Here is a 14,008-nt window from a genome sequence, read left to right as displayed (position 1 = left end):
GAGAGGAAGGACCCGCTCGTGTACCTCGCCCCCTTGCCCCTCTGTGTCTTCCTGTATTCTCATCCCTCCCATGGTACTCTATTAAAAACGTGTATTTTGTTCTCCTTCCTTAGTGGAATGGAACCCGCTTTGCCAGGGCCTGCAACGTATGAACAGATTTTCTTTGCTTATGACTTTGAGTCACAGCCGGGCATGCTCAGAGGTCACTCCTGGCTCTGCTCTCAGGAATTACTCCTGGCGGTGCTCAGGGGGACCATATGGGATGCAGGGAACCGAACCCAGGTCAGCTGTGTGCAAGGCCAGCACCCTACTCATGAACAGATTCTCTTCGCAAATGTATGAAAGCTGCTTCAGGGCTGGAGCGATAGCACAGTGGGTTGGGTGTTTGCCTTGCACGCGGCTGACCCAGGTTTGATTCCCAGCATCCCATATGGTCCCCGAGCACCGCCAGGAATAATTCCTGAGTGCAGAGCCAGGAGTGACCCTGGTGCATCGCCGGGTGTGACCCCAAAAAGAAAAAAAAAAGCTGCTTCAGCCACTTGAGTGTTCGTGTCAATTGCTGAGGTTTCCACAAATGTGACCCCCCCCCCCAGGAATGAATGAATGAATGGCCGCCTCACTCCTTCACAGTTGCTCTGCAATTCTACTTTGATTTCCCTGCTTCCAGCCGCTTGCATCGGTGCAGAAAGGCAGAGCCAAGGACCTGGAGAGATAGTTCGGGGGGTTAGGCCTGCCTTGAGCGGGGCCAGCGTCTCTGGCAGGACATCCCCAGCCTCACCGCAGCTGGCCCTGAGCACCCCCGCTGTGGCCCGGCTCCCCCCACGCCCCCCAAAAGAACGAGGCCATTGCATTTTTATATTTTTCCTTTATCACCCCTTGACTGTTCTCGTGACTGTCATCTGCCTTGTGATTCTGTCTTCTCGCGGTCACGTGGGACCTGGTTCTCTGGATTTTCCCCAGTGGAACGGGCTCACTTTACACCTGTGTATCCCTGAAAACATCGGAGAGATGGCATGTGGGAACTTGGATTACTGCTCAGAGCTCTTCTCGCCCCAACTAGAATTCATCTGCCCGTGGATTCATGCACTGTCTCTCCGCCCTTGGGGCACATAGAGAGGCCCCTGGGATATCTGTTCCAAGTTTAGTCTTTCTTAGTGCATACGTATGTATGTATGTGTGTAGGTGTCTACTCACATGTAACGTACACACTAATGTCTATATTTCCATGTATCTAGGACATGAAACCTCAGTGTCTACTATATAGTGTATGTGTATATGTCATGGGTGTGTGTTTATCTACAGATACCATATACGTGTTTATGCAGTATGCACATGTGTGTCTGTTTACATAGAACTTGGTTCATGTGTGTTCTCTGTGTTCATCTACATGTACCTCATTCGTGTCCCGGTGCGTAGGTGTAGGTTTCTTCTGAAAAGCATATATAAAGACAGACACGTTCTAGCTCACGTCCGGTCCTGCTGGGCAGGAGGGGAAGGTCAGCCGCCGGCTCTGGGGAGGATTTGCCGCCAGCCTGCGGGACGGCGGGAGAAGCGTGCCCCGGTCTTGGCCTGTCTCCTCTCCGGGGCCCTGTGGAACCAGCCAGCCCATCTCGTGGGCAGGAGCTTGGGCCCCGCAGGCTCAGGGAGACCCTCCTGTGTGGGTGAACGTGCCGGGAGTAGTGGGCACAAGAGCCGAGTGCAAACACCGCCACTTCTTTGCCCAGATGTGCCCCAGGCCGGAGAGGAGTGCTGTCCACTGAGCACTGGACCTTTTTTAGATGACCCAGCCAAGTGCGGTGGGAGTGAGAGCCCGGCAGGTAAGGCCCTCGCTTTGCACGGGGCCGACCCAGGTTCGATCCCCAGAATCCATATGGTTCCCCTATACCACAGGAATAATTCCTGAGCACTGATCCAGGAGTAACCTCTCTAAGCACTGCCAGGTGTGGCGACAAAACCAGGAAGCAAAAGAATGAGGCCAGGGGATTGGGTGGGGGGCGCACAGCGGGTAGAGCATTTCCCTTGCACACGGCCAACCCAGGTTCGATTCCCAGCATCCCGTATGGTCCTCTGAGCACTACTGAAAGTAATTCCTGAGTGCAGAGCCAGGAGTAACCCCTGTGCATCGCTGGGTGTGACTCAAAAAAACAAACAAACAAATAGAATGAGGCCGGGCTGGTCACCAGACATCTAGAGTGTGTCTAGGACACTTGCCTGAATGGCATCTGCATTCCATGGCCAGCTCGGGAGGGACAGAAAGACAGTCACTGCTGCTTTTACTTCTGGAACTTTCCACGTCGCTTCCAGGCAGTTTCTCCTGGGAGCCGAAACCTGCTTCGTAACTTCCTTCCCGGGGCTGCCCGACACGCTTGCACATCCTGTGCATCTCTCTCGAGTGCCCTGGTGCCCGGGGGTGCCACACACCGCCCGCCCCGGGCCTGCCTCCCCCGCGGGTGCTGGCGTGGCGTGGCGTGGCGGGGAGGCAGAGCTGGGGGCGGGGCCGGCCTCTAAGAGATGGGTGGCCCTGACCCGGGCCTCGCCGTCTCCCGGGACTGGTTGGGACCAGCCCTGTGGTTCCTGTGGCAGCCGCGGCCCCCGCGGAGCCTTTCATTTTTCTCCAGGAAAATCAAACATGCCCTTTTTTCCTGGCTCGCGGACGCCGTTGGATTGGTACTTTGGATTTCCCTGGTGGCTCATTCGCCTTTGCAGTAACTACCATTTGTCGCTGGCGGCCAGTTGCTATTTAAAAATAGACACGCCCCAGGCGCAGAGCTCGCGACTATATTCCAGGAAGTCGCCTGGGGTGTCTCTGCACCTCCCAGCCCTTTCAAAAGTCTCTGTTCTCTGGTTGGATTCTGTCCCTTGTTTGATGTCTCACTAGTTGACAGGACGTAGAATTACCGGGGGCCGAGGGGCCGGAGCGAAAGTACAGCGGGGAGGGTGTTTGCTTTGCAGGCTGCCAGCCCAGGTTCGATCCTTGGCATCCCATAGGGTGTCCCGAGCTCTCCAGGAGTGATTCCTGAGTGCCGAGCAAGGAGCTGGAGCAATAGCACAGCAGGGAGGGCGTTTGCCTTGCACGCAGCCAATGCGGGTTCGATTCCCAGCATCCCATAGGGTCCCCCGAGCACTGACAGGAGTAATTCCTGAGTCCAGAGCCAAGAGGAACCCCTGAGCATCGCCAAGTGTGACCCAAAAAGAAAAAAAAAAATCATGGGATCTGACCTCATACCAGAATATTCCTCTGGAGCGTTCACTGCACCCACCACCAAAACTCCCCTCTGCCCATTCCTCCCACCCACGAGCACTTTTCACTAAGTCTGGGAGAGTCTGAAGGGGTTTAGATCGGCTGCATGTGTGGCTTCCAGGGAACCCTCCACTCTTCATGTGACTTTCGTGTTGGCTTTTTTGTGTGTGTGTCTTTGTTTTGGTTTTATATAAAATGAGGAATATAATGAAGGTCTAAAATGGGTCAGGGGCTGGAGCGGTAGCACAGCGGGTAGGTAGGGCGTTTGCCTTGCCGACCTGTGTTCAATTCCCAGCATCTCATAGGGTCCCTTGAGCACTGCCAGAAGTTAATTCCTGAGTACATGAGCCAGGAGTAACCCCTGTGCATCGCTGGGTGTGACCCAGAAAGCCAAAAATATAAAAATAAAATAAATAAAATGGGCCAGTGGGGTCTGTACTGGAGAGCTCTCCGCTCTGCCCGAGTTTGGATGTGCTGGGCCCACCTTTGCCCCCCAGATGGAGCGGGGGGCCGGTGCCCAGCCAGGGGTGCGAGAGCACTGGGTCGGTTTCAGAGATTCCTGCCGGCCTGAGTCAGCAGCAGTGTCGGACTCGGCCCGTGTACGTGCCACCGCATGTAGCAGCCTTCGGAGCTGGTGTTTGGAATTTTAAGGAAGACAGGCTGTCACGCAGACAGCCCAACTTTTCAAGAAGTCTGAGACAGGATTTGCTTTTTCAAAAGTCCCAGGAATGTCACATATCCCAGTTCGGAGGGGTAGTGACCAAGGGTAGTTCTCAGAAATGTGAAGATGCATTCCGATCTCTGATCGAGTCTGCAGCCTCATGGGGAACTGATAAAACACACTGAGGAGCTTTAGTGTGAAGCTTTGAAATTCCCAGACTCATGCCAGGTGCGATACAGTGTATGTACTGAAACAGAATTACTTCCTGAAACTTTGCTTTTGCTTGAACTGACATGCTTCTTACCATTATATATATATATATATATATATATATATATATGTATATATATATATATGAAATAACCTGTCACTTTGTGAATTCTTTGCTGCCCCACGATGGTTAATACTTGAATAAGTGTCTTTTAAAAACATCGAACAGTGTCAAAACAGTCACATCCTATAGAATCAGATTAGGTGGTAGGGGGGAGAGGCTCACGCCCAGTGGGGCTCAGGGCTCACTCCTGGCTCTGCATTCAGGGGTTACTCCTGGTAGGGCTCTGGGGACCATATGGGATGCTGGGGACCAAACCCAGGTTGGCCGATTGCAAGGCAAGTACTCTAATGGCTGTCCTATCTCTCTGGCCTAGAAAATGATCAATTTGGGGCCGAAGCAATAGCACAGCAGGTAGGGCGTTTCCCTTGCCCAGGGCCGACCCAGGTTCAATTCCTGGCATCCTGTATGGTCCCCCGAGCACCGCCAAGAGTGATTCCTGAGTGCAGAGCCAGGAGTCACCTCTGAGCATCGCTGGGTGTGACCTCCACCAAAAAAATGATAAATCTCTGTGCAGTATTCAGGATCCTGTGCTGAAATTGTCTCGTGGGTAAAATAACTAATATGGTAATGATGTGAATGCTCATCAAACCATTCAGACATTTTCTCCACCCCCCCTACAGGTTTTCACGTACAAGCAAAGCACAATTACTCATCAGAAGGTGACCGCGATGCACCCCATGAACGAAGAGGGCGTGGACGACATGGCCACGTTGACGGAGCTGCACGGGGGTTCCATCATGCACAACTTACACCAGCGATACAAGAGAAATCAGATCTATGTGAGTGCCGCTCCCCGCCCTGTGCGCACAGGGAACGCTCTGTGTGCCTGCCGGGAGTGTTTCCTGCCCCTTGACGACCTCTGGGGAAGGAGAACCCTTCTCGGGCTTTCGCCAACTTCGCCACGTGTCCGAATAAATCACATGCTCTTGTTTATTGCTTTGGAGTTAGGCGGCAGGGGTGAGGCTGGGGGAGGGGGGTTTGTGCCCGGGTGGCGGGGCTCTCTGGGCTGTGTGTTCTGTTGCTAAGTGCGTTAGAGGAAGAAGGCAGATGCCCGCCTTGGCTCCGTCGGGGAGGAGCCAGCTGAGGATTTTGCAGACGACTGAGGCTGAGTTGAAGCGTTTTCTGTCTGTGTCTCAGTCTTGCTTCTTTAAAGCACCTTCACTTCAGCGGGGAGGGCGTTTGGGGCGTTTGCCTTGCACGCGGCCGACCCGGGTTCGATTCCCAGCACCCCATATGGTCCCCTGAGCACCGCCAGGGATAATTTCTGAGTGCAGAGCCAGGAGTAACCCCTGTGCATCGCCGGGTGTGACCCAAAAAGAAAAAAAAAAAGCACCTTCACTGTTCCCCCGTCCGGGGTGGCGTTTGTATTCCGGGGAGCTCATTTCCTTTGTGGAAGGCTGGTTGGTGGTTTTGAATGGTGACAGGTCCCCCCGGCCCCTAAAAAGCTAGTAGACACATTCTATTTTTTTCTCTCAGCTCTCATCATCCCTGCAGTACTGTAAGTTGGATATTACAGACTTAGACTTAGCAGTCGCTGCTAGCCGAGTCCCTTTGAGGCACGGAAGCCTCGGTAGTGTCTGTCGTACACAGCCCGAGTGGGTCGGGCTGTCGTCGTATCTCTTTTGCACCTGCCTGTTTGTCAGTCTTTGTAAACTGGACCAACCGCTTGTGCAGGCTTAGTTTTGTGTGTCAAGTTGTTTTGTCTGTGGCTCACATCTGGTAAGGCCTGTGTGGGACCGAGGATACACGGCGAGCAGCAGTTTCGGGGGAGCCGGAGGCGCTGGGGGTTGAACGCAGGCTCCCAGATGCACAGCTGCCTCGAAACAAAGACAGTCGTGGGAGAAGGTGTGAGCCACACCTGGCAGTGCTCAGGGCCCACTCCCGCCTCCGTGCTCGGGGCCCACTCCCGCCTCTGTGCTCATAGCTCACTCCCGGCTCTGTGCCTGGGGCTCACTCCCGGCTCTGTGCCTGGGGCTCACTCCCGGCTCTGTGCTCAGGGCTCACTCCCGCCTCTGTGCTCATAGCTCACTCCCGGCTCTGTGCCTGGGGCTCACTCCCGGCTCTGTGCTCGGGGCTCACTCCCGGCTCTGTGCTCAGGGCTCACTCCCGGCTCTGTGCTCGGGGCTCACTCCCGGCTCTATGCCTGGGGCTGACTCCCAGCTCTGTGCTTAGGGCTCACTCCCGGGTCTGTGCATGGGGCTCACTCCCGGCTCTGTACTCGGGGCTGACTCCCGGCTCTGTGCTCAGGGCTGAATCCCGGCTCTGTGCTCGGGGCTCACTCCTGGCATTGGTCAGGGGTGCCAGAGATGGAACTGGGTGGCCCCCCCATTTATACTATCTTTTCAGCCCTCAGCACAAATTTTAATCCTGGAAATGCCATGGCAAATTTTGTTCTGAATCTTGTCCCAGACTCCAGCTTGCTTTATCCTCGCATTTCTGACCCTGCTGGGCAACTGCATCTGCCTTCATCATCATCTTTGAGGGTCCCGGGAAACTCCCAGTGCTCTTCGGGGTCTTCGGGTCCACCACGTTATCTAGCATTGAGCGAAGAGAGAAGACAAGAAGGGAGAAATTTGTAAGGCTAAAACTTCTTTTCACTCAACTTTAAGGGGAGGGAAAAAAAAAAAAAGAATGTTTATTTGCCGTCTCTCTGCATTGAGAAAGTGTCATTTTTGCCAGGTTGAACTAATGCATGCCAAATGTCTACAAACGGCCCGGTCTGGAGAAATCAGATCAGGCTGTCTCCTGACGGCCGAGCCAGCTTACACTGTGGGCTTTCGTCAAATGTTTTCCGTATGTTCCCCCCAAGGTAGGGCTGGACCCCCGAGGTAACTGCAGAGGTCACTGCTGGCCAGGAAGGCGTCCTGTGTCCAGATCCTGCCTGCCGGGAGGACTCTGTCCACGTCCAGGTTCCAGCATCTTCTGTCCTCCCCGAGACGCCCGCAGGCGGCAGGAACCCGCTTTGGGTCCCCAGTTTTCATTTTTTTTTTTTTTTTTGCTTTTTTTTTTGGTCACACCCGGCAATGCACAGGGGTTGCTCCTGGTTCTACACTCAGGAATTACTCCTGGCGGTGCTCAGGGGACCGTATGGGATGCTGGAACCCGGGTCTGCTGCGTGCAAGGCAAACACCCTACCCGCTGTGCTATCGCTCCAGCCCCCCCCAGTTTTTATTTTTTAGGGCTTCAGACCCAGTTACACCCATCAGGCTCCTGGGCTTGCCCCAGTCGGAGAGCCGCTCGCCCCAGCATCCCGGCTTCGGGAATCGGAACTGCCGCGTCCCTGTTTACAGAGCAGTTTCCTGGGCTCGCAGGGGCCAGGGACGTGCCCGGTGCCTGGGCATGGCGCAGCCCGTGTTGGGGAAGGAATGCCATACTGGGCTGCTGGCAGAGGGTGATGCAAGATTCCAGCCGTCCTCGCCGGCGAAGGCTGTCGTCGGGGGAGGCCGCCGGGGCCCGACCGGGCTGGCCCTTGATCGCGTTTCTCGGGATGCATTTCCCAGCGTGGAGCAAAGAGGAAGGCGGTCGGAGAGAGGGGAAACCTCAGGAGAGAAGGTGCCCTCTGCCCCGAGGAGGGAGGCGAGGCCTTTCCTGAGCCTGGCCTTCTCCTGAGGAGTCGCTCAGAGGCCGACGGACAGGACCCGCGGCCGGGATCTCGGTCTGGAGTCTGAGTGAGGGTGCTCCTCCGCTCTATGGGCAGGGAATGGAGTTTCTGCGCCTGCCTTTTCCAGGGCAGTTATATATATACACACACACACACACACTCTCTCTCTCTCTCTCTCTCTCTCCCTCCCTCTCTCTCTCTCCCTCCCTCCCTCCCTCTCTCTCTCTCTCTCCCTCTCCCTCTCTCCCTCTCCCTCTCCCCCTCCCCCTCCCCCTCCCCCTCCCCCTCCCCCCCCCTCTCTCTCTCTGGAACGGACTTTCTGCGCCTGCCTTTTCCAGGGCAGTTACACACACACACACACACACACACACACACACACACACGGTCTGGAGTCTGAGTGAGGGTGTTCCTCCGCTCTCTGGGCAGGGACACACACACACACACACACACACACGCACGCACGCACGCACACACACACACACACACAGCCACACACACCGCCCCCCGACGAGATGCAGGTCACCGTGCTGCTGGCCAGGGCTCATCCGAGGGGGTCCGACTCGAGGGTGGGTGCTGTGCCCTCCTCCCTGCGCTCGTCCGTGTCTTCGTGACAGAGGAAGAGGGACATGGCCTGGGAGCACTTGGCACACGGCTTCTTCCCGATAGGCCCAGTTCAGTCGTGACTGAAGAGTAATAAACAGGGCCCAGGGCAAGAGGACAAACAGGGAGGGCGTTTGCTTTGCACGCAGTCTACCCAGGTGGGTCCCCCACATCCCGCGTGGTCCCCCGAGCACCACCGGGAGTAATTCCTGAGTGCAGGGCCAGGAGTAACCCCTGAGCATAGCTAAGGTGACAAAAAAAAAAGTTTTTTAAAAATGAATAATAGGGGCTGGAGCCATAGCACAGCAGGGAGGGCGTTTGCCTTGCACGCGGTCAACCCGGGTTCGATTCCCAGCATCCCATATGGTCCCCTGAGCACCGCCAGGAGTAATTCCTGAGTGCAGAGCCAGGAGTAACCCCTGTGCATCGCCAGGTGTGACCCGAAAAGAAAAAAGAAGAATAACAAACAGGGCTGGAGTGCTAGTGCAGACGGGAGGGCACGTGCCATGCATGCGGCCAACCCAGGTTCGATACCCACAGCCCATAGAGTCCTCTGAGCTCCGCCAGGAGCGATCCCTGAGTGCAGAGCCAGAGTAAGCCCCGAGCGTCACCGGGGATGGCCCCCCGGCCAAAATAACAGCAACAACAACAATAATGAGTGTGGGGGGAGAGCGGAAAGTGGTCCTGGCCGATGGGGGGGGGGCTGCCCTGTGGCATAGGTGCCAGTCAGGGCGGGAGACGGGGTGGGGGGCTGCGAGCAGAGCCCCTGACAGAGGAGGGCCCGGGGGCTGCCAAGCCCAGTAACTGCAGGGGCCGGGCGGCTCTTCTGCCCGTGGAGTCCGCGTGTGTTTGCGGAGTCAGACTTGGGGGCTCCTCGAGAAGGTGGGGGGTGTTTGGCAGGGTCAGGGCCGTGGGTCCTGTGCGTTACGGTGGAGTCCTAAGGCCCCCTCAGCCAGGTAGGTCCAGGCTGGCTCCAAGGTGGGTCGCTCATGCCGCCGTCGCCCACGCAGCTGTCAGAGGCCGGACCCGGTGACCTGGAGCTCAGTGGAGTGGCCCGTCTCCGCTCACGCCGCTGGCCCCAACCGTGCAGGAGCTCAGGGGGAAGCAGCGGGTGGAGAAGGAAGCTGGGGGTCACCGAGGAGAGGAGGGGGCGGGGCCAGGGGCATGGGGGTGGGGGAGGCTGGTGGCGCGGGGCCGGCTGGGCTGGGAGCCCATCACACGTGTCCCCTGCTGCGTGGACACGGCAGCTGCGGGGGCGTCCAGCGTGCAGGCGCTGCCCGGCCGTGCTGGCGGCAGCTGCTCCCGGGGGGCACGTGAAAGGACCCCGTGACTCCAGGCTCTCCCGCCGGCTCCTCTGCAGTGACCGCGCGTCCCCAGGCCCCGGACAAGTGGCTCCAGGCCACGTCACAGGGCTCTGGAGGAGGACACGCGCTCTCCGCTCCCCCCGCCCTGGGGCTCGCGTGTGGGTTTGGCCCGGCCCGCGGCCCGGAGACCCCGGCAGCCGGTCTGCAGGCGCGAGCCACGGCTAAGGCAAACGCTGAAGTCAGCGCGCCAAAGGCTCCGCGACGCCTGGTCTGGGGGGAGGGGGGCGGGGAAGGTTCTAGAATCCCCTCCTGCAGCTGTGCTCCATGAGGTTGTTCCGGAATTCACCTGGGTGCGGGCTGGGCCCAGCACGCCTGTGGGTGCGTCCGTGGCAGTGCCCGGGTGCAGGAGGGGGGGCACGGTCAGTCTGGCTGCTGGGGCCTGGGCCATGGACGTGCTTTTCACCCCCCAGTGGGGTGTTCCCAGGGGGCTTTCGGGGGTGGGGCGGGGAGGGCTCCGTCCCTGCCCCAAGCTGGTTTCCAGACCCGGTGCCGTCACTGAGGCAGGGACGGGCTGAGGCCGGGTGGGGAGCGCCCGGAACAGCTGAAGGAGCGCGGCGGGGCGGGGAGGGGGAGGGCGGAGGGGGGAGGGGGTCCCCATGAAGCCCAGCCTGGCGCTGCCAGAGGGTGATGGCGACCAGCTGTCGCCTGCCTGTATTTTTAAACTTCACCCCCGCCCGGCCAGGCCCGGGCCCTGCCATCTCTCACTCCTGTTGCTTTGGGTTGGGCCTTTTTTTCTCCTCCCCTCCTCTCCTGCCTCTCAGTTGGGTCCGAGTCCTTTCAACAAGGAGGGAGTTTCAGTTAACTGGAAATGTCACTTCTGACTCTATGAGCTCGTCCTTGGCAACCACTCCGACTGTCTGAGGGGGTCTCCACTGAGGGGGTCTCGTTTGCTTCTGCTTTTAAAAGTTTTGGTTGGGGGGTGGGGGCCACCCAGCTGTGCTCAGGGCTCCCTTCTGGCTCGGTGCTCGGGGTTCACTCCAGGCTCTGTGCTTGGAACTCACTCCAGGCTCTGTGCTCAGGGGCCACTCCCAGCTCTGTGCTCGGGACTCACTCCCAGCCCTGTGCTCAGGGGTCACTCCCGGCTCTATGCTGAGGGCTCACTCCCGGTCCTGTGCTCTTTGCTCACTCCCGGCTCTGTGCTCAGGACTCACTCCAGGCTCTGTGCTGAGGGCTCACTCCCGGTCCTGTGCTCTTTGCTCACTCCCAGCTCTGTGCTCAGGACTCACTCCAGGCTCTGTGCTCTTTGCTCACTCCAGGCTCTGTGCTCAGGACTTACTCCCTGCTCTGTGCTCGGGGCTCACTCCCGGCTCTGTGCTCGGGGTTCACTCCCGGTCCTGTGCTCTTTGCTCACTCCCGGCTCTGTGCTCGGGGCTCACTCCCGGCTCTGTGCTTGGTGCTCACTCCCGGCTCTGTGCTCGGGGCTCACTCCTGGCTCCGTGCTCAGGGATCACTCCTGGCTCTGCGCTCGGGGCCACTCCTGGCTCTGCGCTCAGGGCCACTCCTGGCTCTGTGCTCACTCCCAGCTCTGTGATCGGGGCTCACTCCTGGCGGTGCTTGAGAGTCGTGATCTGGAGCTGGGGACTGAGTCCGGATCAGCTGCACGCAGGGCCAGTGCCTAAACTGCTGGACTGTCTCCAAGCCAGCAATTATTTCAGAAGACTAACGGGTGAGCTCGAGGTCCTGCCCCCGCCGGTAGCTTCCTGTGGACGGCTGCAGAAAGACCTAGAGCGCGTGAGCTGGTCCTGAAGGCAGAGGGACATCGCAAGGGGGAGGTGGAGAGGGTCAGGATATGATTTCCCCCCGAGAGCCTCCCTGTGGCTTCCAGAGGGGAATTTGGCCATTTGGCCCTGACGGGGGGCGGTTGGGGGGCCTCGACCTGGCACCTCAGCGTGCACAGACTCCTGATGGCATCTGGTTGATTGTGGGCACACAGGAGGGGTCAGTGTCTGGGAAGGCTGCAGGGGCCCATTTCCAAGGCGAATCCCAGAAAAATCGCTGGTCCCCGGGGAACAGAAGAATCCAGAAGCATCTGGAGGGGAGGCGGCTGGCTCCCCAGCGGGGAAGCGACGGGCTTCCCGCCCGTTCTTTTTTCTTAATTATTATTTCTAGTGTAGGAGAGGCTGCTGGAATCTCAGGGCTGGGGGGAATAGAGACGTTACTGGTGCCCGCTCGAGTAAATCGACGAGCAGCAGGATGGCAGTGATACTGTGAATGTAGGAGCACTGCTATAACTCAGCCACTGATTCCGCTGACTGAATTGGGCACGAACGCCAAATTACTTTTTTTTATTTTTTATTGAATCACCATGAGATACATAAAGCTTTTCTGTTGGGATTCAGCCATGCAATGATCGAACACCCACCCCTCCACCAGTGCACACTCTCCACCACCAGTGTCCCCAGTACCCCCCCCATCCCAGTCCTCCCCCTGCCTCCATGGCAGGCAGTTTCCTCAATACTCTCTCTCTCCTTTTGGCCATTATGTTTTTCTGAATTTTCCCACCGCCATCCAAGCCCGCCTGCCAGGGGCAGATGCCAGATCATTTATTGTCCGTTGCTCACTTTGACTATCACGGGGGCTGCAGCCACACGCTTCTGGGACCTGAGATTGTCAGTGGTTGGGTTCCAGAGACATCTATAGGGCGCTCATCCACTTTGGGACTCAGCTGGGCATCTCCGGACCAGGGCTGCTGGTGCTCTGAGCTGGCGCCCGGAGGCACATTATGGGGGTGAGAGCCAGGCGGGGAGCTGGGGAGGGCCGGCCCAGCACCTCTGCCGCCACCGTGTGGCCTGGAGATTCAGTCCCGGAACCCGCATGCCTGCGCCTCGCACGGCCGGGCTGCTTGTTCATGCGGAATTTGGAATTTGAAGCCAGCCGGAGAGAACTGCTCCTCCGCCCGCTTCGCGCCCCCCACTACACGTGGCCGGAGTCTTTGGTGGCCTGGCCTTGCCGTGGCCGTGCCATGGGCGGGGGGGTGGGGGGGTGGGGGGTGGACGCTGGAGCAACCATCATCCAAGCAAGGAGAAAGCAACTGTCACACAGTGTCCTGTAGGGGCTTAGACATGCCCAGGGGTGCTCAGGGCTGACTCCTGGCTCTGTGCTCGGGGATCATCCTGGCGGAGGTTGGGGGACCCTACGGGATGCCAGGGATCGAACCCAGATTGGCCGCGTACACGGCCAATGCGCTCCTCACTGGACTAGTGCTCTGGCTTCCTGCGGCTCTGTCTTCGACTGTGCCCTTATTCCTCCTCCTCCTCCTGGTCGCTCATTCCCCGAGCACACGGTTCTCTCTCTCTCCCGCCAAATGCTTCCCTGTTCCCGCGGCCTTGGCTTTGGAGGGAAAAACTCACTCGGCAGCGTGGTTTACGGAAGGGGTGCAGGGGAAGCAGTAGCCTGATGTCCTCGTCGAGGTTCCGTTTGCCGACAGACCACGCGGAGTGTTTGCGTTTCGTCCTTGAACCCACCAAGGGGACTGACTGCCCCTCGCGCCCCTGTCAGTTTCCACGTCTGTGCCGGGGTCAGTGTCCTGGGTACCTGGACGCGGGACACTTCAGCCAGGGCAAAGGGGACTCCCCTGGGAAAGCTGCGGCCCTCGGACGGTCTGAGGTCGGGGGACGGGTGCAGGCTGGAGACCTCGGTTCTAGCCCCAGCCCGGGCCATTGTGAATCCCAGACGGGGGCGCCACTGGGGTCTGGAGAAGTGTTGGAGTCCGCCCCGGGGTCAGGAGGGCACCGTGCCTGCGGCTTTCAGGCACTGGTTATTTAGTTTGGGTTTTTATTGTTTTGCTTTGGGGCCACAGCTGCCTGTGCTCAGGGCCGACTCCTGGCTCTGCCCCCAGGAATCCGTCCTGGCGGGCTCAGGGGACCGGCAGCCTGGCCCCAGCACTGTGATTATTTTAAATGTGTTGACAGAGCAGCTCTGAACTATGTCTTCAATCTGGGTGCGCTCTGCGGTGCATACACTCCGAAATAAAACAAAAGTTTGGTGTGGAATCTTTTTACTTAGACATTTCTATGTAGAAAGTTAGAGCAAAGCTTCTGTGATGAGAAGGGGGAGGGGGAGAAAGAGAGAAAGAGAGAGACTCGGGGCGCCCCGGAGGGGGGCAGGTGAGACCCCGCCCCACCCCGAGGGACCCAGCCCCGCAGCAGAAACCCTCCAGGACTCAACGGCTCAAGGCTGCTCCCTACACGCTCGGCCGGGCCTCAGC

General features: G+C 58.4%; 1 protein-coding gene across 1 annotated transcript in view; it reads left to right on the top strand.

The window, feature by feature from the left end:
* The window catches only part of MYO10 (myosin X), a 197,204-nt gene that overhangs the window by 82,776 nt on the left and 100,420 nt on the right, over positions 1–14,008 (top strand). The window contains exon 3 of the mRNA XM_055135527.1: positions 4,857–5,015. Coding sequence (XP_054991502.1) covers positions 4,857–5,015 — 159 coding nt within the window. The remainder of the gene's footprint in view (positions 1–4,856; positions 5,016–14,008) is intronic.

Source organism: Sorex araneus, chromosome 1 (genome assembly GCF_027595985.1).
Source record: "Sorex araneus isolate mSorAra2 chromosome 1, mSorAra2.pri, whole genome shotgun sequence".
In the NCBI taxonomy this organism is placed as follows: domain Eukaryota; kingdom Metazoa; phylum Chordata; class Mammalia; order Eulipotyphla; family Soricidae; genus Sorex; species Sorex araneus.
Note: the sequence above shows the minus strand (reverse complement) of the source record. Positions and strands in the feature narration are given on the sequence as shown.